This window comes from Pseudoliparis swirei, chromosome 11 (assembly GCF_029220125.1).
Source record: "Pseudoliparis swirei isolate HS2019 ecotype Mariana Trench chromosome 11, NWPU_hadal_v1, whole genome shotgun sequence".
Classification (NCBI taxonomy): domain Eukaryota; kingdom Metazoa; phylum Chordata; class Actinopteri; order Perciformes; family Liparidae; genus Pseudoliparis; species Pseudoliparis swirei.
The window spans coordinates 4,735,572-4,759,910 of NC_079398.1; the positions used below are offsets into that span (position 1 = coordinate 4,735,572).

The window sequence follows — 24,339 nt, forward strand, 5'->3', positions numbered from 1 at the left end:
GGACTCTTACCTGTACCTGTGAGGACGAGGAAGAGGAGGAGGAGGGGCGTTCGTCATCGTCCGAGTCCAAATCAGGATCGACTATTCTTCCCTCGAGCAGCCCATTGAGGTAGAAGTCAGCCAGGGAGGCTTGAATCTGAACGAACGACCGCAGCAGGACTCCGAGCATGGAGCCGATCGCGGCGTGGAGCGAGGAGCGAGTCTGCGCGTGGCTGCAAGGTGAGGGACATTACGCGCGAGCGCGCGGCTTTTCTTTTTTCACGTCCTTGTTCACGGCCACTTTGGCTCGGACGGTAGAGAGACGGAAATAGACGCGCCACACAAATCCTCTTGGAAGTGAAAAGGTGGAGGTGGAATGAGGAAATGGCCTGCGAGAGAGAGAGAGAGGGAGGGAGGGAGAGAGACTATACGGGCCACTAAAGTGTTGTTCCGATCAGTGTCAACAACTCAGGTGGTAGCTATGGATTGGATTGGATTCAATTGATTGTCATTCAGTTTCAATTCACTTCAGTTTATTTGTATAGCCCATTTTCATAAATTAGATATTTGCCTCAGAGTGTTTTACAATCTGTGAAAAGAAGTGAATAAACCTTCAGGAGAGAACAGAGGAGGATCCCTCTCCAGGATGGACAGGTGTAATAGATGTCATGTGACCAGAAGGAATCATTACACACGATACAGGACAGGTACAGAGGCGAGCTGTGATTAAAACAGGCTGTCCTCCCTGTCTTCTAGACAGGACGTGTTGCGTTCACTGGCACACTGATTCAAGTCTTCTGTAGCCTGGAGGTTTATTCAGAGTGTGTTTGGGCTGCTCAGCTGTACTCTACGTGGACGTGTGATTATGCAGAGACATGTATTTCTATTAATACTAGATATGTTAATGACCTGCAGTAAAGGGACTGGAAAGTACATTGACTCAATTGAAGTACAGTTTTGAGGTACTATATTGAGGTGACATGTAAACCTTTATTCAGCTATCATAACTTGTTATGTGCAGATTACGATTTGTCTTTCCCCTGTATGACATATACACCATGGCTACAGATTAAATTCTCCAACACTATTATGAAATACTTCATATAAGTTCCACTTGGAGCAACTACAACATTACAGCACCACTTACATAGTAATACATAATAATGATCTAAAAATATAACCGACAGGGGCCATTTTTCATCATCATTAATGTTACTTATGAAATGATTACTTTTGACTAAATTAAGTGTGTTGCTTGTTACTTATTACATGTAATAACACATTTAAATGTGTTAAGCCTCTTTTTGCTTTGATTTTGAAGTGGTCATCACATTCATATTATGATATTATTAATGACATCATCATCACGTAGTATATTCACGATCCAAGTCAATTCTATAACATCTTTACTACCCTCAAACCTCATTCTACAACATGTTAGCAGCAGTCTTGTAGGTATTCTGCCTCTGTTAGTCCGTGCATGTCTGTACTTGCACGCATGTGACTTTCTGACAATGAGTGTGTTGCCATTCATACTCGTGCACTGCATGTGAAAGCCCTGAGTGTGTGTGATGTCATTGCCAGGTCTGGACGCCCCCCTGCATCAGTACCCGGTCTCTGAGTGGCATTTGTCGGGTCTGGATCTGCTTCAGCTGACGTGCGAAGACCTGGAAAAGTTGGAAGTCCATAAGATCGGACACCAAGAGCTCATCCTGGAGGCTGTGGAGAAACTCTGCTCTCTGGTGAGGGGCTGAGCGGAAACATGTGTGTTTGTGTACAGTGTGTGTCCGGAGCAGCGCGCTGTGTATCCAAGGCACTTTGCTGGGTGTGTTGTTGTGCGCTGGATATCTGCTGAGCACCCGTGTCTTGTCTGTGGTGTTGTGCATGTTCTGATGTTAGTGCACCGAGGTGGACTTTTTCCTACCATCACACAGTTTTTAGACCCTGCTCTCGCTTGCACAGTGCAACCAGCAGGTCTGAGTCCATTGCTTCACTTTTCCCTCAACTTTCATATAAAGAATTATCATAGTAAAATAGTTACATTACTTTTCCAGTTAACATTCAATGACTTGCCATGCAACCAAAGCAGAATACAAAGCCTGCATTTAATGATTTACATGCACATTTCAGGGAAAGTTTGTGGTCGGCATAAAGAAAACACTTCGACCGCCCTTGGAATCTCAGTCCGTGTTTTCACCTGCCTAATTAATTTGACTTCCTGTCCAATTTTGAGAGGTAGTTTCCTGACATCTAAATAGTCTCTTTGGTGTATGTTGGGGTGTTGATGTGTTTCCAGAATGGCTTCTGTGTCATTGGAGGCACTAATTGGGCCAGACAGTATCAGGCAGAGTTCCAGCTGTGGACGTTAGGCCCAAACACCGGCTGCTTAAACTGCTGGTTTAAGTAACTGTTATAAAGATAGAAATAATCCTGAACAGTTTAACCCAAAGTCTTTATGAATGAGTGTCATGAAAAGTGAATTGTTTAACATAAAATCAGATTAGAACCTATTCACACAGGTGTGTAGTTTAAATATTGAGTACAGTGTGTGTGCGTGTGTGTGTGTGTGTGTGTGTGTGCGTGTGCCTCTCTTCCTCTCTGCCTTGATGCTCTGTAAATCGCTAACACTGCGCTCATTCATCATAACAATCATGACACGCTCACATGGAGCAGACCAAACACGTTCAAGTGCACGGTGTTACACAATGAATAATGACAGTGTCAGCGAGGCCGTGCTTTATGGACGGCAGCTTGATGTGTCACAACAAAGCCTGACCGGTCCAAACCTCTCGAACATCAACGAGTGGGTCGCCACAATAATCTGCTTCTCCTCCAGAGGTTGTCAAGAGTCACGTCTCCCACCGCCGGGCAGAAACATGAGCAGCGCCACAGTTCTGTTCATGTTATCCCTTCCTGCAGCTTGATATTATAGCTTTGGTTCATTTGTATTGTATTATTATCGATAATTAGTCTAACCTCATCAAAATAGGGGGGACAAAATATAAAAAAACTCACTCAAAGCAACAATACGGCAGCCATTTGTTGGATATTGAGCTAAAAAAAGTCTACCTTATGATGACATGATAGGGTATACATACTGTTGATAATGTGGTATATTTACTTTTTATATCTTTGTATTATGTATTTGTATTGTGGACAGTCTTGCTAAACCAGTTGTTTTACCTTTTTTCATCACATATTGGCTGGATTTGTTTCGAGCTGTGATGAGATTTTTAAAGCAGTTTTGGTGCATCTCATGACTTTATTCAGAAGTGGACAGTGGAGAGGTAACAGGAAACAAGGAGAGAGAGAGAAGGAGAGAGAGAAGGGGATTGACGTGCGGTGTCGTCCTCGAGCCAGAATTAAAACGAGGGCGTTGCAATCACAATATCCACAAATGTGTCTTAAAGAGGGGACATAAATGTATCATGCATCAAACGTCGCAGATTATGTATGACCTTGAATCATTAACGTGTGTGTGTGTGTGTGTGCGCTCCAGACATATGGTATAGGTGGGGACTGCCTTCGCGGCCTGACAGAGAAGTTGCGCGCCGTCTCCCAGACCCTCCAGGTCGGCATCCAGGGCCGCTGGCGCCTCAACGGCTACGACGGCCGCAGCTCCACCAAGCTGCCCGCCGCCGTGCTGCAGATCGTCGTGGAGCTCATCACCTCCGCCAAAGGACTCTTCTCTTTGCTCAACAGGTCTGTGAAGAGGGAGTTATCTCTTGCTCTCCTGAAGGGTTCTTCACTTGTTTCCCCTGAAGGGTTGTTTGGGAGTTGTTCCTGATCCGATGTGAGGTCAAAGGTCAGGGATGTCTTTGTGTACAGATTGTAAAGCACTTAGAGATACATTTGTAATTTGTGAAAATGGGCTCTACAAATAAACTGAATTGATAAAAATGTAATCTAACCGTTGTGGATACAGTAGTCCACATTCTATTTTATTCAGCAGTTATTATTTACTCAGAAAATGTTCCCTACGACTGTGTCTTATACAAATAGTTGTTGCCTTTATGTAAAACGGATGGCTGCGGGTTCAATCGATTCGAGGTGAAGCCTTTGTATGGGAATGTTTTGGTGTGTGCTTTGACTGTTTACCTGTTGCCCCTTGTTAAGAAATCGGATACCTATTTCTCAAAAGTTAAGCCCCCCTGTTTGCTCTCTTTCATTTTTTGTGTGTGTGACTTTCTCAGATCCTTAATTTGACTTTGTTCCTTTTAATTACTGGTGTGAAATTAAATCACTGTACCTACCTAGTAAATCCTCCCAGTCTGAGATAATAATCTCTGTTTCACCAGGTATCAGTTGTCACAGCTCAGCGGATACACCGACAGCAAGAACATATTCAACTACTGCAGGGAGCTCGGAGACATCGTCCACAAGGTCGGTCTCTTCGTTCATGGAGCTACGCATCGAGACGCAGAAAATTCTTGTGTGGCTTATAATTGCATATGTACTGTTAGAATCTGTCCATCAAGGGCGCAAATGGGCGGCTGTAGCTCAGTGGGGTAAGAGGGCCGTCCTGCAACCCCAAGGTCGTCGGTTCGATTCCCCGCTCTCCCCATTAGTTGCGAGTCAAAGTGTCCATGAGCAAGGCACTGAACCCCCAGTTGCTCCCCGGGCGCATCACTGCAGCCCACTGCTCCTTCATCACTAAGGAGGGGTTAAATGCAGAGAATACATGTCGAGGCCTGTGTACCTGTACTCTGTGTACCTGTACTCTGTGTACCTGTACTCTGTGTCCCTGTACTCTGTGTACCTGTACTCTGTGCAATGACAACAGATTGAATCCAATCCAAATCCAATCAAATGTTGTTCTATGTACCTCTTTTATACCAACTGAATGGCTGGTTTGGTGCATTTACTGCACATGTGTTCATGACAACACAAGGTTGTTTTTATCTTTAGCGGAACCACACACTAATAGTCGTGTTTCTAGCAGTGTTGCCGTGCACACTAAACTCCCAAAGAGGAACTACAACCTGTTGTGTTGTGTTTCTTCTTTAAAATCAACCCTCAAAAAGCAGCAAGAAAAACAGAAACACAAATGGACTCCCACGTCCTCAGCTTAGTCTGAGTAATGAATTCTTTATCTTGACATTCCTGGCATACTTGGAGGTGGCTATACCTTGAAGACGCTTAAGGAGGGCTGGATCTTGTTCGTGTTTACTCCTTCATGGCTGTGTTACATGTGTGAACCAACAAATGGGAGGAGAAGGAATATTCATAACTGGATGTAAAGAGGGTGAAAAGTGTTTTCTAGGTAGCAGAAGAGACAGGCCTGGATATGTTGTAGGGGAGGGGAGGAGAGGGAGGGAAGGAGGGAGGGGGTAGGGCAGGGGAAGCAAAGGGGAAGGCAGAGAAAGAAGGAGGAGACTGCTCAATGACTTCTGACTCCTGGGGGAGTGCGTGTCGCTGAACGAACAGCAGAGAAGCTCCTCTACGTCTGAAAGGTGCGGGGACATTCAAGATCAATATCCTCACCGCAGAGGAGGAGACGACAAGAGGAGAGAGCTGCAGAGACTGCAACCGAATGGGAGATAATTAGAGAGAGGTAGGGATGTAGAGGGGTATTGAGACTTTATATAGAACCCTCTATCGCCAGCTTTGGACGCCTGCCCGGCACGACAGGTACAGTTCTCCCCTCTTTGATTGGATAATGGACCAGGTGATGCTTCTGTTTCTGCTCTTACACTGCTTAAAACGGCTCAAGCGGCAGCCGACATGCATACACTATTACTTCTTTTGCTTTTTTTTTACAAGTTCATGTTGAAAATCTTATTAATTTTTTTGGAATGCTGTGTTTTCCGAATGCGAGAGGTCATTCAAATATTATTTAAAATCCAGACCAACCATGCATGATTCAGCATGTGTTCCATGGGATGTGTGGTCTCTGTGCTGGTGTACAGTAACAGGAACATTATTGTTATGGACCAGAGGGGAAGGAAGGAGGTATTGGTTTCTGAGATGTTTGCAGCTCGTTCTCTCTGATGGGATGTTTTTGTGACGACGGGGTGAATCAGATGTGGGCTCAGATATGGGCTCAGATATGGGCTCAGATATGGGCCCGCTGGCTGCTGCTACCTTGTTGTCAGCTTGGCACTTGGTGAGCGACAGTAACTCAAAACCCTCACTGCTTTTGTTCTTGGTCGCTCACAGAGGTCGATCATCGTTTGGTCATGTCTGGCTATTGTTGCTCAATTCCTGTTTTTGAACTTTGGTGCTCACTTCTACAATGTGTGTGCAGGTGTTTTAAAGGAACACATTACTATTCATAAAGAAGTGGTTTTGTACCAAGAGCATTTGGTCCCGTGGTTTGGAAGATGCTGTGTTGTTATTCATGAATACAGAACGATGTCAGCTGAGCTCAAGCCTTTAGTTTTGGACAGCTGAGATGCTCTCACAGCTGTAACTAGACGAGAAAATGACATTATGTTAGTTCAACTTCCATCATGGCATTATAAACCAAATAGGAAGTGGACAAAGTCACCCTGACGTCACTCATCGGTTTGTGGGCTTCTGTTCTGAAGCCTCGAGCTTCACATATTTGGGTGTTGTAACGACGTTTTAATGAGGTAATAAATCCAGTGAGAAGTAAGTTAATATGTTCATAGACTTACAAACTATTTCTATAGTATACTCTACTAGACTTACAAACTCTATACTATACTATTACTATAGTATACTCTACTATACTGGGTGGGCTGTAGCTCAGTGGGGAGAGTGGTCCTCCTGTAACCATAAGGTGGTCGGTCCCATCCCCGCTCCCCCCATTAGTTCGTGCCCTTGAGCAAGGCACTGAACACCCAGCTCCCTGTGCTAAAGATGTGTCAAATGCAGAGAAGAATTTCCCCACGGGGATGAATTAAAATGTACATTTCTTTCTATACTTAACAATCTGACTTCATTTCCCCACCAGTGGAGTCACTGTGGCTCTTAGAAAGAATAAAAGTTGAGGGCACTTCCGCATTGGCTTCACTTTTCAGACCCGTGGGGTTTTGTCTCAGGTTCTAATCCTGCAGGGACTGGCCTGGTAACAGGCGCTGTGAGAGAACACTTGTCTGACACGACTGTATCAAATAGCAGAAGCTCACGTGTGTGCGTGCCGACGCCCGACGCCATCAGCAGTGTACGCACTGACCATCGCACACAGACGGAGCGGCGTGGGGCTGACGGAGCGGCGTGGGGCTGACGGAGCGGCGTGAGGCTGACGGAGCGGCGTGAGGCATGAGGCTGACGGAGCGGCGTGAGGCTGACGGAGCGCTCTCACCCCCCGGGATGATTTTGACGTGCCGTCAGCCGGCGTCGCCATGACGTCCTTTTTTGAGCAACTGCTTCCAGAGAAGCTAAACCACATCGTCCTCACTAAAGAAAGGACTCTTATTCCTTGTGTGTCTGCGTCTGTTCTCGCAGCCTGAGGGCGGTCGAGGGCAGCAGTCAGCTGGTGTTTATGGGATCCCACAGTAGAGTTGTCAGAGTTTCACACACACACACACACACACACACACACACACTCAGTCTGCAGGCGAAGTCCAGTAGAAAGGTCTCGCTGAGCCGTGAACTTGGTTATAGGCGCAAAAATGAATTTGGAAGAATTGCACAAAGGTATGTGAAATGTAATAACAATGATTCTAAAATCTACGAAACGGGAAATATTTATTTTGCAAAATCTAACTTCTGAAAGCGTCTTTGACATTATAACCATCCCCTGAAACTAGAACTACAAGCGATTTACTATTTAACTTACACTTGAATAACTCAGAGCTACTGGGACGAATCTTTGAAAGGGGTCATGCTGGTTAGGTAATATTGTTTTTTTACTGGAAAGATATCATCGAAAACAACGTGCGAAAAGCGCCTCGACTGTTAAAGAAAAATAAATGATCAACCTCTCGCTACTACTGGAGGATCTACTTAAAGCTCAGGAGGAATAATTTACATCAATAATAAGTGGCTTGAATAGATGGGAGAGAATACCAAAGAGTGAACTAAAGATGAACCCGATGAATTGAGAAAAAGGCCTCACCTGTGAGAGCTGTCAGAGGCGAGTGGCGATGACTTATTATTTACGGTGCTGATAACAAAGAGATCACATTATAACATCCAGCACTGAGAGACGTGGCACAAGGCAAGGAGGGGAAGTACGATTTGGATGGAAGGATCAGGAGCAGGTGTAAAGAGATCTAACCTAGCGATGTCTCCCAGTCTTTTTATAGCAGGCCTGTGACCTGCTGGCAAAAAGGAAATCTACACCAGTGCAAGTCAAAGTATGTAAACACACACGCAGAGACAGGCAGAAGATGACAGGATGACTTGGAAAGGCTTTTTATTTAATAAAAAAAAACATGTAATAGTCTGTAGTCAACAGGCTGTGTTGTTGCATCTTTGTGTGACAGCTTGAGCCTCTTGGTGCATGTGTGTCCATGCATGGCAGGGTGCATTCTTGTTGCCTTTTCTCTGCGTGTTACACCCACATAATAGCTTGTCTTTGTTTCCTAGACAACGACAGTGAGAGAACAGCCTTTAGGCACAGCACGCTGCTGTGAAGAGAGCTCAAGGCCTTCACAACACATCACAACACAAAAGCTCTTTTCTTATAGACTGACGCAGATGCGTGTTACTCGTGTGTTTACTCTGAAATTATGTTATAAAGCGCAGCACTTTTGGTATTATCTGCAATTTATTGATGGTCTGCAGTCCAGCTGTGGCTAATATGTAAGTGGAATAAAAGGTCCATTTTGAATGTTGGTCTGTGGTATGATGCTTTGGCTGATTTTTGGGCACATAGAGGCTAAAAAATGTCCATATGATAACAATTGATTTTTTTCTCAGTTGTGAAAAGACAAAAAATAAAGTGTTAAAAAAAATAATAGTTTTTTCCTCCATGGTACGACAGGAGTTGATAGGTATAAGTGGCATTATAAGGTGTTCTTGTGCCCAAGCTGCACGGGCTTGAATATGATGAGTGACCTTTGACCCCCTTGTTTTGCTTGAATTGATTGATAACTAAAAGCGGTTCATCTCTACATGTGATGTACATACATATTGTATTGCACAACCTGAGGGATTGCTTTCAAAACAGCAGCAGTTGTTTTCAAGTGAAGTGTTTTGTTAAATAGAGAAACGAATGGTTGTCTCAACGTGTCCGACCCACAGCTCCTCTTCTCACGAGTTCATCTCCTTTCCTCTCCTCTTGTGTCTGAAACACTGGCGCCTAAACCTACAGGCGTCCTAGGCTTCACACGGGTCATACGCTTCATGTCTCATACAATGTTATTTTATTTTCATACTTTTAGATGCATTTGTAACCTGTGGCTCAATTTCCATATTCGTTGACCAAAGTCTCTGGACATTGTCTCCAGGTTCGGCTAAGGAGCTCAATTAGTGTGGAAAAACCCCAAATCAAATTGTTGAATCTGAAGGGTTTTTACTGAACATAAAGAACATAAATCAAGTACACATGATGAAAAAGAAACGTTGTCTGAGTGGGCGGCCATCGTGTTCATCCAACTCGTGGGCAGCTCTTCATCTTCATCTCATACACATTTATATCAGCTCAAAAACCTGACCTGTACGAAAGGTCACATACAAACAGTTCACTCAAAACACACACAAAAAAATACAGCAGAAACCAAAAGCGCTGACAGTCAGGGAAATACAAAGGAAAAGAAAAACCCATGTGACATAACAAAATGGGGGTCTAACATGTACACAACATATACTACGCACATTGCACAGTCCACATGGAGGTACAGCGCTGCACTCAGTGTGTCTGCACCCAAACCAAACAGGAAGTGACCTCCCTTGACCCAGATATTTATTAGGACTCGGGTCCTGGATTGGCCATTGAAAAGGTTTTCCTCCCCGAGCCAATCGGTGGGCTACATATCGGTGCACGTTTGTGAAATAGCTTCAATCGAGTCAGGGAGCGCTTGTGTTTGCATGCATTAATGTTTCAGGGGAGAAGTGAACCGGGTCGCCCACACGTCGTTAATCTGTCATTTCCTGTTAAAAAGAAATGCAGAAGAGGTTTTTTTTGCCGGAGCAGGGAAGCCTCCATTGAAGTCGCCACGAATCAAACAGAAAGCAGAGCTGTGAATGTTGTCCCGTCTTTACGTACATCCACCAAGCAGAGAGGCGAGGTGCTGCAAAGAGAGAGGCGTGACTAATGAGGCCGAAGCAGAGATGAAGGCGTGTGGGCGGAGATTAAAAAGTAACACTCGTATCACACTTACACACCAGGATGAGGCGCATGTGTCTGGTTTGGGTTCAGTGCAGTTTGGGACCACTGGACAAAGACAAAGCATCTCAACAGCTTCAGGAGTTTCCTTTCCTGATTCTTTTGTGGTGTAAATAAAAAAATTGCACGTTCTGCATCTCCTAACGGTCAACACTCAAACACAACACACAAACTGACCAGCAGTCATGACAGAACCCCCCCCCCCACTCCCTGCAGCCTCGTGTCACAGCCTTTAATTAGCCCAGAAACCAAGCCGGGCTCACTGCTGACGCCTTGCTACATTTCACAGGGATTAGTCTCCCTCCAGAATCCTTTATGTAACTCATCACTTCATCGAGCCTTTCAAATGAGCTGCGGCCGAGACGGAACGCGGCGTGAGTCGACTCGGTTTCTGTGCCGTGTAAACATCCTCCTTTAGTCAAAGCCTCCCCTCATTTCTGCAGCTTCCAGATTAAACCGTTAAATTCCACTGATACTAGGAACTGTGACAATGGCCACTGATTCCCTGTGGCGGTTACACGCACACACACACACACCGACACACACACACGTACACACACACACACACACACACACCGACACACACACGCGTACACACGCGTGTGGGGATTAGTGTGAGCCCCTGGGTTAAGTGGACATTACACTCCACACAAGTGATCGACCACTTGCTGAAGGCCGTTATTGAATATGTTCTGTTTTATGTTTGTTTGTTTATCATTCATAACTGAGCGCTGCTGTGATAAAAGCCAGTTAAACATCATGACATGTCTGGAACAGGGCTGAACAATTAATCAAAATGTGATCATTTTACCATTTTAATATGAATATTGTTGTGCTGCAGAGTTGTCCGGACATATACTGTACATCATATTCTACTGACTTAAGAAAACATCTGTTTTAGGTACAGATTTCTAGTTAAAAAGTCGGATATGGTGTGAACAAATTATCATTCCCTGTCACATTGCAAGTCATATCGCAATTGCCACGCCTGTCAAAATGATTACAATGAGATATTTATTTCAAGGCCGAGCCGGGAGTGGTGTCTCCTCTGCTGTGGATGCCTTCGGCCTTTCACTTCCGACTCACGCTGTGAAGAGGAAATAGGACAGAGGAGTTTTGAGTCAGATTGTCCCATTTCCACAAATCAATCACATCATTGATAGGGCCGCTGTCATGTCGGTGCACGGTTTGCATGGAACGCATGTCAAGTTGTTTCTCTCACCCGACAGGATACCACCGTCTATGAAAAGGAAAAGGACATCATATCTGTAGTGAGTGTTTGTATATTTGATCCTACTTTACTAAAACATACATTTGAGTTTCCTCTTTTATTTTGTTAATAATTGAATGAGATATTCTTGAGAATGAACACCTGTTTGTTTGTGCTGTAGTGCCGTCTGTTGGTGTCCGTGTGTGATGAGATCCTGAATTCCAGTCCCGAGGGGCTTCTGACCCACACTGCTCAGCTCGAGAGCGTCGACCTGGTGCCGGTGTCACCTGGCAATCAGCTGGTAAGACTCTTAATAACGCCTACTGAATATTACATGTAGAACAAATGCAAACTATTGTGCCGAGTAGATTAAATTATATTTACTATATTAAATGCAAACTGTTTTTTTGGCACTGAAAATGATCCATTTGTTAATGTATAAAAGTACACAATGAGCTAAATAATCAATAAGTTAATGAACTGTTGGAAGCTATTTTGATGATCAACGGATTGACTTTACAAGCAAAAATATATTCCCTATTGTCAACGGGAAAGAGTTTCTTATTCTCTTGAAAACTAATTCTTTTTTGGACTGATCTTAAAAAAAGAAGAAACTAAGTATTAGATGAGTCAATAAGAAAAACCGTAGTCAATCATCGGTTTAATATTAATATCGGCATATCTCGTGTTCAATTATAATAGTCAAACTGTTAATATGAGGAATTATTTTTTTATTTAAAATTTAAAAAAAGTACTGTACTTTTGTTCATCTCATCCGTGCAGCATCTTTTTTTTAACTCTAGCCCTTTAACTGTGTCTTCTCTTACTCTTTCTATCCTTTTCAGTATTTGGTTTGTTTTGTAACTATTCTCTCAAAACAACTGTTTCTTCTTTTCTTTTGCAGCCTTCAGTCGGTACAAACGGAACTATAATTATCGATATTGTATTTGCCTGCTATCTCCTTTTCATTTATTTCTAAGTATACATTTGTTCAATTCCCAACCCATTAGGGAAGAACCCCCCCATGTTCGACGGTAATAGCGGTCCAGTCTTCCAGAGCTCACTCACTCGCTCGGCCGGCTCTAATCATCTCCAGCGTGTCTCAAAAGCAGATTTTTAATTTCCACTTCATCACCTCTGAAGCTGGAGTCATCAGGCGGACATTTTGTTTGTGTCCATGGACACATGTTGTGTGTCTCTAGGTGGCCACAGATACAAACTGGTTGGAGCGCGTCAGCGATAAGCAGGTCTTTCCTCTAAATGATTGAAAGTAACGGGAACTAAAGACAGAAAGAAAGAGAAGTGAGAGGACGGAAGAATGATAATTCAGTCAAAAACATGATGTACATTTGCCTTATTCATAAAATACATCTACAAGTGAAAGCTTGCTTTTTTATGCTTTCATTTGACTTATACTTGTATTAATTCCAGTCAAATAGAAGAAATGGAGAAAAAGAGAAGATATGCAAAATCATTTGACATCAGTTTGAAGTTCACATTTGATTATTTCAGCTGATGAAATACTGTGATATACAGTAATGCGTCCCACGAGAGCCGGTTACGCTAAAAAAAGAAGTTAATTTTATTAATTTACCAGGAAATGGTTTCTCTGTGGCTGCTATTTGCAGTTTAAAGTTTGACTCTTGTTATGCTTCTGGTGCCATGTGAGTCTTATTGATTACGTGATCTGGGCTTTCTGCAGTGTGACTAGTCGGCTCTGATCCCCACGCCCATTATGACTCAAAATAATAAATCAAGGCCGGCTGAGGGGTAATGAGAGGCTGAACCATCAATACATCTGGAGGCAGGCGTCAATACCTCCACAGCCTCCATCAGCGGTGACAGTGACATGATAGTGTCCACTATGGAGTACACCTTTGGCTGGGTCATGTCTAAAATGGACATTTTTAATGGCAAAGTCACTTTTATGCAGGTTTATCATCCTGTATCTTTCTTATCTATCTAATGTGTATTTCTGTTTCTCTTCCTCTTAGGGAATTGAAATAACATCCACCGGCTCCAGGAACCACTACGTGACTGGGACCGCTGTTGAGGTCAGACTCTTTCCTGTTCTTTCACTTGTAGCCCACACATCCACACGGGGTCAACGTGTCTGTGTTCTCGATAAGTCCCGAAGTCCTCTGGAGTCCTTTAACTCCTTTTTGGTCTGTCATAGCTTGGGTTCACATGAAGAGTCTCACAGTGGTTCATTCTTGTTCGAAAGTGTGCTGACTAGGGAACAGGGATCCCTCACAGGACCAAGCACCGGACATGGGGGGACAGAGCCTTCTCCATCTCTGCCCCCTCCCTCTGGAACTCTCTCCCCAAAATCATCCGAGACTGCACCGAACTTTCATCGTTCAAATCACAAATCAAAACCCACCTGTTCAAAAATGCTTTTAATGTGCGATTGTGTGCTCTCTACGTTCTTATTTGCTTTTATCGTTTGTTTTTATTGTAATTGTAGTTATTTTTATTGCATAGCTTTTAGGATATTTTAACTATGTGTTGTAAAGCGTCTTTGAGTATTCTGAAAAGCGCTATAGAAATTTAATGTATTATTATTATTATTATTATTATGGGTATCGTTTGGTTTTTTCCCGCCTAACCTTCTTCTTATTTGTGTTTTTTGTTTTTTTTATTCTTTGTGTTGCTCTTACTTTTTGTTGTGTTTTCATTTTGTTAATTGCCATTATATATCTATCTATCTATATCGGTGCTAAACCGGTACTTTTTAAACGATCAGATTGTACCACACCATGATAGTTATTCCTTCTGATACATGTGGTTGAATTAGATAATGGCGTGGATTTTGTCAGGATTTTTTCTTACAAAATGTATTTAATTTTATTCACAGGATCAATCGAGAACAATAATTTCTCTGTTATTTCCACTTATTTGATCCACTAACTGTTTTTCCATCTATTTTCCAGAGCATGTACTTTATCATTATGTATATTAATATTGACATACAGTAACAGATAATTATATTTTAGGGTCTTTATTATTTGTAGTTACTTTAAACGTTTGCAAACTATAATTAACTTCCTAATCACAAAAATAACTATTACAGTTATTAGTTTATGGAAATGTTACATATGTCTTCATTTATTTGTCAAAAATCTTCTAATAAGGTATGATTATTGATCTATTATTATTTATTGTGAGTTCTTATCCGTCTCCTCTTGCAGGCGTCATCAGATGCCTATTTGAAGATCTTGGCTGGTGATGAAGTGATTCAAGTCAACGACCAGATAGTGGTGAGTGCAAACAGCATACACATACATATACGTTGCACTGTGTGCGTGTGTGTGTGTGTGTGTGTGTGGTCCTCTCAGTCCTGAGCGTTATGTGACTGAGACAAACCTCTGTACATTCCAACAACGTGTTTCTGATAAAAGTGGAATAAGCACCTGTTCCCCTGCATCAGGTGGGCTGGAGCAAAGCCAACCTTGTGAAGAAGCTTCGGGAGAATCCCAACGGGGTGACGCTGGTCCTGAAGAAGATCCCTGGGCTGGTGGGACGCAGAAACCCCGTCCAGCTCTCGTCCACACAGGTCAGGCATCATTGAAGTCCTCCTCCGCTCACCTCACTCCTTCATCTCTATTTACCTTTCTGATCAAAGGAAACTGAGTTCAGTTGTAGTACAATATAAGAATGGTCCTCAGAGGATGACGGTCATACATTCCAACACTTTGGTCCATGATGAGGTGTCTTCAAAACTAAATGTTGGATTTCCATGAACGTTGCTGGAGATATTCCTGGGAGAAACCCCACAGATCTCATGAGAAGATGGCCTGGGTCGTAAGAAGGTTTCCTTAGAAGAGTAGCAGGATGTCCAGAATGCGTTTTGCTCCATCCACTTTATCACATCTGGATATATTTCATGAACCGTTTGAATCATTTCATCATCCGTGTGTCACACGATATCTCCCCCATCCCATTCCCACAGAAGATTAGTGAAATATGCAGATCATCTGCGTGGATCAATGTGCACGATGTCTCAAGATGAGCCGCACAGAGACTTCAACATTTCTCAGGAATGACATTATAGATAGATAGATATATACTTTATTAATCCCCAAGGGGAAATTTGTCGTTACAAGTAGCAGCACCAATAAACCAAACACACAAGAATAAAAACAAAAACAAAACACAAATATAGAAAAAACAGGGATGAAAGATATAGAAGTATACAAAGTAAAATACAAAACAAAATATATATGTACATATACAACACACATGCATACACAACACACATCAATGACAAATCAAATCAAATTCAAAAGTATTAAATATAGACAGTGTGCAAAATGCAGAGTGTGTATATGTGTGCAGTGCAAATGAAATGTGTGAAGTGCAGATCAACATAGTGTAAATATTAATTCATTAATAATTACACTATGTTGTTATTAATTAATTATTGTTCCTCCTATGGTGTGTGTGTGTGTGTGTGTGTAAAGCCATTAGAAGAAATCCCAACAGCATTATCCACACACACACACGATTCAGATTTTCTCCCCTGGAGTTTCCGTTTAAGATAATTACACCCGGGGGTGAAACCTCACGTCAGATTTCCGAAACCGGATTGTTTCCACAGTTTATGTCAGGGGACCCTAAAGCAGCCCCTCCACAAGAATCCCCTCTCCCATTTCTGTAGAACAGTCCCTCGGGATCCGCTTTCATAAACGCTCACGCTCAGAAGTCACTATGGCGACTGTTGTCGTTCTTTCAACCGCACACGGAATCCCACACCGAGTCTGAGACGAGCAAACCCCCCTTGTGACGACCATGTTACCCTCAGGTCTCAGGCTGAGAAAACACACACAAGGAGATTTGAATCATCTCCTTATTGCCCTTTCTCGATGCACTGCACTTAGCGAGTGTGTGTGTGTGTGTGTGTGTGTGTTGTTGCCACAGAGTGAGGGGATGGAGACCTGAGGAGAAAGCTGCTTTGGCAATCCACCTCCTTACCCTCTGATAACCCTTGACTGCTCACAGTTTAGTGTGTACACTCATGCTTGTATTACTGCTGATTTCTTTTCAGAAAGAGGAAGAGGAGAGGTCGGAGGGAGAAGAGGACGAGGAAAATCCGAGGCACTCCATATTTGACAGGGTAGCAGCGTCCGTCAGGTCCCTGTCTTTTCGGTGAGAGCATAATCAAGCGCTCCCTCAATTAGCTATTTATTTGAATCATTCTGGGTGGATCAGGACATTGTGGGCGGAGCTGTATTTTAAGAGGATTTTTAGGATTCTGAAATAAAATTCCATAAATTCCAATGGAAACAACACACGGCTGCCTGGAAATGAGAGAAGATGAAGAGATGAGCAACAAGATGAATCCATGAGGGGAGGTTTGGAGAGATGGCGGAAGACACAAATAAGGGGGAGTACAAAGAGAACAAATGGGAGAAGGGAGAAAAGAGAGTGATGGGGAGAAAAAAGGAGCCAGTGTGAGCCGATGGGGAGCCGGCGCTCTCAGACAAAATGGAGGGAGTAGGTGGCGATGGTGCATTCAGGTTGTAAATACCTCAGTCACATCCTGATACCCTACAACTCCAGTCTAAGGAAATACACTTTAGACTACTGGAAAACTGTCCTATTTCACCTCTTTAAAAGCCAATACGGGTCATTTACACTGCGTCACCTCATACCAGACATCATTGCTTCTCAGAAGCGCCTGAATGCACCACGGTCGAGTCGCTCGATGGGTGTCGTGATGTGTTTCTATGTGTTTCCCACTGCAGGAGAGCCATTCAAAGCCCGGGGGTACAACAGCAGCCTATGGGACAGGAGGAATCAGAGTTGTCCTCTGACAGGGAGGACGAGGAGAGACTGACTCTCACTTCCTATCACAGCCAGCAGGGGGCGCTAGCACCAACATCAGCCTCAGGTGCGGAGAACAGAAGGAGCTCGGGCCTTTGGCAGGAGAGCGTCTGGTTTCAGTGGTCGAAGCAGGATTTTGAATGGAGACATATGAATGAATAACTACCGCCCAAGGCCTCCAAAGAGAGAGATATATATATATATTAAAAAATGCTAAATAATGAAAAGAATAGAATAGAATTCACTACCTAAAGGTAATAATAAGAAAAGCCTTCATTACTTTTGCTGCAATAAATCAATTTGAAATGGATACTTCACCCTGAGATCTTTTTGTGAACTTACTGTTTATTTTGTATTTTCTGGCAATGTTAAAAGGATTTTAACTGTGGCATCCCAAAGATGAGATGACATCCAAACACACTTTTAATGAAAAATCAGTCAGGGGAATGGATGTACGAGTACCGTGCACACTAATGAGATGTGTTGCCTAGTTACCGTGGAGACGGTTGTTTAATAGAGTATTACATGTCAATCATTGACTGCTGACACACTTTCAATGCCAGTTGTAATGTTTATATTAGCAATTCTGAGACTTCTCTGTCAACACAAGTGCTAGACCGTCCGCTGCTGGTTGATGCATGATGATCGGATGAATATGTCTTTCTCAGGGGAGTTTGAGGATTTGGAAAGTTCACGGCTCTCCCCAAGACCCAGACGAGACCAGAGTGCGTCCCCCAGAAGTTCTTCTCCCTTCGGGACATTGAGGAGTGCTTCTCCTTCAGGAGGCGAGCCGGACACGGCCAGCACCAGTTCCAGCCCCGACATGGTGGGACAAACGGTGAGAGGGGAAAAAGACATTTAAAACATTTAAACTGTTGATGTTGACCGGACTTCATTTGAATGAAGCACAGTTTACACACGATAAATAAAAGTCCATCGGCTTATCTTTTCAGGGCAATAAGGACACAAAGAAGAACTCTACAAAAGGTAAACATGTTTGCTGTAATACGACAATTGATATCAGCAAAATAAGTCAAATTCAATGAACTGGTTTCCACTGCATTGAAGACAAAAAGGGTAAAAGTATGAATTTTTTAAAGAGCAGAATAGGACATAAACATGTTGAAATGTTTCTAGAAAATGTTTCCTTAGGATTGACAGACCCATCTGTGTTCAAATGGAAATCATTACAAATGCATATTATTATTATTATTATTATTTATTATTATTATATAATATAATATTTTAATATTTTCTCCAACGTTTTGTCACTTTCAGAAGAAAATAAAAAATATTCAGAATTTGGAGAGGAAAATGTGCTTGATGACATCTTCTTCTTCTTCTTCTTCCTCATCTTCTTCTCTACTTCTTCTTCTTCCCCCTCATCTTTTTCTTCTTCTTCTCTACTTCTTCTTCTACTTCTTCTTCTTCTTCATCATCTTCTTCTCTACTTCTTCTTCTTCCTCCTCATCTTCTTATCTACTTCTTCTTCTTCCTCTTCTTCCTCCTCATCTTTTTCTTCTTCTTCTTCCGATCCTTTCGTTCTCCCAGGAATGTCGACGGCTCTGAGTCGGCGCCGCGTGTCCTGCCGCGAGCTGAGCGAGCCCGACTGCAACAGCTGGCTGTGGAAGAAGAGGAAGGAGAGCAACGTCTTCCTCGCCCAGAAGTGGCAGCGCTTCTGGTTCGTCCTCAAGGGGCCGTGCCTCTATTGGTACACCAGCCAACAGGTGTGGATACAACACGAGAGTAGTTAACCGCTCCACAACCAAACACATGAAACACACATCTTTACAGGGGACTGTGATGCGAGTGTTTTAGTGGAATAGCGTTTGGGATTTGGTCAATAGTATAGGCACAACATTACAAGCAACTGTCACTAGTTGCAACAGACTCAGGCCACGGGCATCCACTTCGTCATGCGAGGCCCGTCGTCACGGAGACGCATCCAGAGTCAAGAGTCTCGTCGATTCGGTGAACGTAAACGCGAAGGACGTGGCTGGAAGTAGAATCATTTGTTCCTAAGGAGGAAGGTCCGCTGGCAAGTTGCTGCCGCGCTTCCTCCGCTGTTTTCGTTTTTCTTTTTTAAGTTTGGTGTTGATTAATCGGGATTGTCTTGTGAATGTTGGACCTGTTTTTATGTTGATGTTCTGTTTTAATGTTGCTTCTATCTTTCATGCTTTTACCTTTTATCCTGTATTATTGTATCGTAAGGTGACCTTGAAAGTCGCCTCCAAATGAAATGTATTATTATAATTATAGTTATTTTGTTGACAGTCATATGTATAACTTTATTGGATTGTTTGTTTGTATATGTTTGTTTTTTTACAGGATGAGAAGGCAGAGGGTTTTGTGAATATGTCCAGCTACAGCATAGAGAGTGCTGGAGAGCACAAGAGAAAATAGTAAGTATGAATGTAATGATGGATCATATCTCCTTTCATCCAGGAATATGTGAGGATCTAGTTTCTTCATATTATGTAACAGTGATGACGTCTTCGCCGCTGGCTGTTAGAAACAGAAATGTTATTGTGCCTGTGCACAGTGGACGATTTGTCTGTCGATGAATAACACAGATTCTCAAATATTACTGTGAAAGAAAAAAAGCTCGTCGTATCTCAATTTACGGCATCTTATCTCTTCGGACAAAAAAAAAGAAAAGATGACGACGGAGAGGATTTCTTTTGCAATGTTTGTGTCATCGTGTCTTAATTTCCCCTGAATGAGAAACTTCATCCCTCTCTTTGTTTCCTCTCCCTGCGAAGCGTGTTCAAAATGTGCCACCAGCGGTTTCACAACTTCTTCTTTGCAGCTGACAACGTCAGCGACATGAGCAAGTAGGTTGGATTGATCTCAGTCTCAGGACTTGTTCTGCCTGTATTCATTCTCTTTTCTTCCTTATTTATTGTCTTTCTTCCAGAACATTAACAAATGATGTTTCGCCTTCAGTGCTACATTTCTGAAACAAATAAAGAGCTTACAAATGCAGCTGTATCATGATAGACTCTGGGCTTCAGCAAAACAATATACAGTTCATTATTTCTTTGATAACTGTGTGTGCTCAGGTCTCCTCCTCTATCGGGTGCTGGTCTGCACTGCCCCCTACAGGCGGGGTCCTGTGTGTGTCCTGAGTGAAGCATGGGCGCCTGTTGACAGTCACAGCTCGATGCTGAGCATCACTGAGACGCTCATTGAACGTGCTGAGTCGGGGTTGATATTTCTTGTAATCTTTCTTCCTCCAGATGGATTAACTGTCTGATCACAGCCATACAGAGGCACAGGAAGTTGAACACTGGTCCAGATAGTGAAGAAGGTAGGCAAACAGCCTCCTTACATTTTAACTTATGATATGATATGATAGATATGATTTGATATGATATTCCTTTATTTGTCCCGCAGTGGGGAAATTTCAAAAATTACAGCAGCACATCAGAGCATTAATGAAAATAAATATAAAAAAACATAAAACACAATAATAATAAAAACTAAATACTAATACTAAATACTAAATAAACAAGGGGGAAATAAAGTAAAATGCTGAGTTTTCCAGGATCTCCAGCGATCTGCTGCAGTGTGTTGTGCAGCCTGACAGCATATACATATATATATATATATATATATATATATATATATATATTTGTGGTATAGAGGTACCACAAGTCCTTCCTTCACACAACATATCGAAATGGATTACTTTTCTTTTTGCCTGCGTCAACTCCGAAACCCCCCGCGGTGCATTAGTGGCAAATTTGATTTATAGTTTTATTTGATTTCTCAGGACAAATGGCCACTCCATGCACACCAGATGTTTTTTTCATCTACTGTGATATGACGTGTTATGTTAAAATCCTAAATGTAACACCTGTCTTTCCCTCACAGAATGTTACAGTGAGACTGAATCAGAGAGCGAGACATCGCCGTCGCCCCACAGGAGAAACAAGGTACGATGTTTACGCATAAACACGCACAACGCGCAGCGTCCGGAGCGCCGCTCTGATCACTTCCTGTTTCATCTGGTGAATCCTCAGAAAGTGCAGTCCCACACTCTGCCTCGCCTCAAGGGGAAGAGCCACGCGCCGTTATCCAGTCTCATGACAGGGGGCAGCAAAGGAACAGGTATGCACTGAATGACTCCTCTCTGCTCTTTGCTGTTGTCTTATTTGAGTTGATGCGTTACCTCCTCTGTGAAGACTATCCCCCTGATAGTCTGAATAATATGTGAGTAGAAAATGTATTTAAATCGCGCCATGTTGTTTTCCTGACTGTCGACAGAACCCCACTGCTCTTCTTTTTGTACTTGATTCCATCTTTGTTTTCGTGTCTCTCCCTCCATATTTATCTGCTCTTCCCTTCGTGTGTCTTCCTCCCTGTGAGAAGGAGGACCGGTGGATGAGATGGGCATGATGCTCAACAACATCAAGGAAGGAGGAGTCTCTCTGATTGGCCACGAGCAGCCGTTCACATACGACCACTTCAGGAAGTCGTTCATCCGACGCAACAAGAACCCCATCATCAATGAGAAGGCGCACACGCTCCGAGCCCTGCAGAGCACTCTGAAGGTGAGCGGCTCGGGTTACACTCCCCCTGGACGTTCTATAACACACCGACACTCAAGACCAGGTTCATTTAGCATCGGTCTCTGGATGGAGCACAGTGAGATGTCACAGTGTCTGCTTGACATTTTGGCTCAGCATGGTTCTGCATGAGCAGTGGTCCCCAAACTAAGGCCCGCCTCCACATTACCAGAGACGTATTCAGATTTATTTATGTTTTAGTCTGGCCACACAAATCCTCGACTAGCCGCTGTCAAATAGAACGGAATAATGGCAAAAAGTTTAGGTACGATCCCGGAAAGGGTTATTAATATTTGGTTATGTGGCTTTCTGGAAAACAATAAATGTTTATATTTAGGCACCCTGAGATCGTCTCACTGTTTCTGTTACACACTGACCCCGCCCCCATCAGAGAAGGGAACAGTGATGTGGCCCTCACAGGAAACAGTGTGGGGACCCCTGGTCATGAATCACTGAGACCGTGTGAGTTGTGCTGTCTTTTCTTTTAACAGGAGGACATCATAACGAACTAATATCTTATAACCGACAGATGCTCAACGTCAGTACGTTTCCTCTGCGAACATGAATGCGCTCTCACTGAAAGCCCTTCTCTCCGCCGCAGGCCAAAGAGGTGGAGCTGCTGCAGATCAACAAGCTCCTCCAGGACTCCGACCTGTCGGCGTCAAAGTTTCGCCAGTGGAAGGAGCACAACGAGGAGCTCGTTCTGGAAATCGAGACGCTGTCCGCGCTCGAGGCCTCCAGAGCAGCGGACGGCGCGGCCCGGCAGGACGCGCCCGCGGAAGAGGTCGCCTTGGAAACGGCGGCGGAGGAAACCGCCAGCGCGCAACCAGAAGACGCGTACAGACTGAGCCTGAGCGACGGGGAGCAGCTGGTGGACGCGGAGCCGGCCGACGTTCTCCTCCAGATCCCACAGGGTTCTCCGAGCCTCAGTCCGCTGTTGGAACTCTCTCTCGGATCGCTGCAGGATTCAATAAACGAACAGCTGAGTGAAATGCTGGAGAGCGGAGAGCCTGCGGAGAACTCCTTCTACATTTAACGGCGGGACACCGACGTCGCTGCAAAGTCGCCGCGTTCGCTAGAATCGGTCCAAAGGAAGACGTTCTTCGTGCAACCAGGTGACAGAGGGGCGTTTCACTGCGTCCCCCTGCTGACTGAGTGCAGATCGAGACCTAGATTTGTTCACAACAACCAAATACGACAAGTTTACAACAGAGAAAAGAACAATATGCCAAGTGTGAATCTCGGTTCAGTATGTATTTATGGTATTCTAAGGCCGTCTGCTAATGATGGAAAGTAGAACTTCTCAAAGAATCCAAAGAGAATTTGCAATATAAGTCATGCCTCGTGGAATGTGATAGTTCTATTATAAATACTGTATGTATTTGTTGACATTGCCTTAATAAAAGGTATACATTTGAAATATTTTGCACAATAAATTTGCTTCAGAAACAGTCGCAGCCCCTCGTTGGTTGAGGTGGTTTTTAAGCGTTCTTTAAACTATAAACTATATGAACTATGAACTATATAGTCGAGCTGTGTGACAGTCGCGTGTGTCCCTTATCGCCCAATCGGCTGCCTCGACCGCAGCAAGACCAGTGAAGACTCCTCGATGGCAGAGACGTCTGTTCACTGTGATATATCTACATCAGCTTTATAAAAAGGTAGCGTGATAATCTCTGACATTTGTTGTGAAGTCCCTGTTTAAGACTGAAACTCCTATAAAGCAGATATCACATTATTTGTGTGCTTGTATTTTTTTTTCTTTTTGTTTTTACAATACATTACCATAACACCTAAAGGACGATAGAACAGGGGACAAAACATATATATAAATATAAATATATATATATACAGGACTGTCTCAGAAAATTAGAATATTGTGATGAAGTTCTTTATTTTCTGTAATGCAATTAAAAAAACAAAAATGTCATGCATTCTGGATTCATTACAAATCAACTGAAATATTGCAAGCCTTTTATTCTTTTAATATTGCTGATTATGGCTTAAAGCTTAAGAAAACTCAAATATCCTATCTCTAAATATTAGAATATCATGAAAAAGTATACTAGTAGGGTATTAAACAAATCACTTGAATTGTCTAATTAACTCGAAACACCTGCAAGGGTTTCCTGAGCCTTGACAAACACTCAGCTGTTATAAATCTTTTTTTTTACTTGGTCTGAGGAAATATTAAAATTTTATGAGATAGGATTTTAGAGTTTTCTTAAGCTGTAAGCCATAATCAGCAATATTAAAAGAATAAAAGGCTTGCAATATTTCAGTTGATTTGTAATGAATCCAGAATGCATGACATTTTTGTTTTTTTAATTGCATTACAGAAAATAAAGAACTTTATCACAATATTCTAATTTTCTGAGACAGTCCTGTATATATATATATATATATGGCCTCTGTGAGTCTCCTCATATCAATCTATTGATATGAGGAGACTCACAGGCCAATTCTGAAATAAAAAAGAAATTCAAAGACATACCTGGTCTATTGAAGTACAA

General features: G+C 43.0%; 2 protein-coding genes across 4 annotated transcripts in view; one reads left to right on the plus strand and one right to left on the minus strand.

Annotated features, from left to right (window-relative positions):
• The window catches only part of rps6ka1 (ribosomal protein S6 kinase a, polypeptide 1), a 46,579-nt gene extending 46,410 nt beyond the window's left edge, over positions 1–169 (minus strand). Inside the window, exon 1 of one of the 2 annotated variants that reach the window (XM_056425908.1) lies at positions 17–169. In XM_056425908.1, coding sequence (XP_056281883.1) covers positions 17–169 — 153 coding nt within the window. Of the gene's footprint in view, positions 1–10 lie in introns of both variants that reach the window. The other variant, XM_056425907.1, reaches the window with a different exon arrangement.
• On the plus strand, positions 131–23,564 carry cnksr1 (connector enhancer of kinase suppressor of Ras 1). Of its 2 annotated transcripts, none has more exons than XM_056425905.1 (21): positions 131–219; positions 1,564–1,721; positions 3,479–3,681; positions 4,278–4,362; positions 11,449–11,490; positions 11,611–11,730; positions 13,424–13,483; positions 14,621–14,689; positions 14,860–14,985; positions 16,477–16,577; positions 17,177–17,322; positions 17,924–18,093; positions 18,209–18,242; positions 18,807–18,982; positions 19,584–19,657; positions 20,018–20,089; positions 20,495–20,565; positions 21,132–21,193; positions 21,281–21,368; positions 21,627–21,811; positions 22,428–23,564. In XM_056425905.1, the coding sequence occupies exons 1-21, from the start codon at positions 168–170 to the stop codon at positions 22,860–22,862; spliced, it is 2,529 nt and encodes an 842-aa protein (XP_056281880.1). In that variant the 5' UTR covers positions 131–167; the 3' UTR covers positions 22,863–23,564. The 2 variants fall into 2 exon arrangements, with proteins under 2 accessions (XP_056281880.1, XP_056281881.1); XM_056425906.1 differs by having other exon boundaries at positions 21,630–21,811.
• The last annotated feature ends 775 nt before the right edge of the window (positions 23,565–24,339 follow it).

What these genes read in the sequence shown, in the direction of transcription:
- cnksr1 (XM_056425905.1), top strand. Translation starts at nt 168, where the DNA reads ATGGAGCCGATCGCGGCGTGGAGCGAGGAGCGAGTCTGCGCGTGGCTG. An exon ending in AGTCTGCGCGTGGCTGCAAG is followed by an intron (nt 220 to 1,563) that starts GTGAGGGACATT and finishes TGTCATTGCCAG; the next exon opens with GTCTGGACGCCCCCCTGCAT. An exon ending in AGCACCAACATCAGCCTCAG is followed by an intron (nt 17,323 to 17,923) that starts GTGCGGAGAACA and finishes TGTCTTTCTCAG; the next exon opens with GGGAGTTTGAGGATTTGGAA.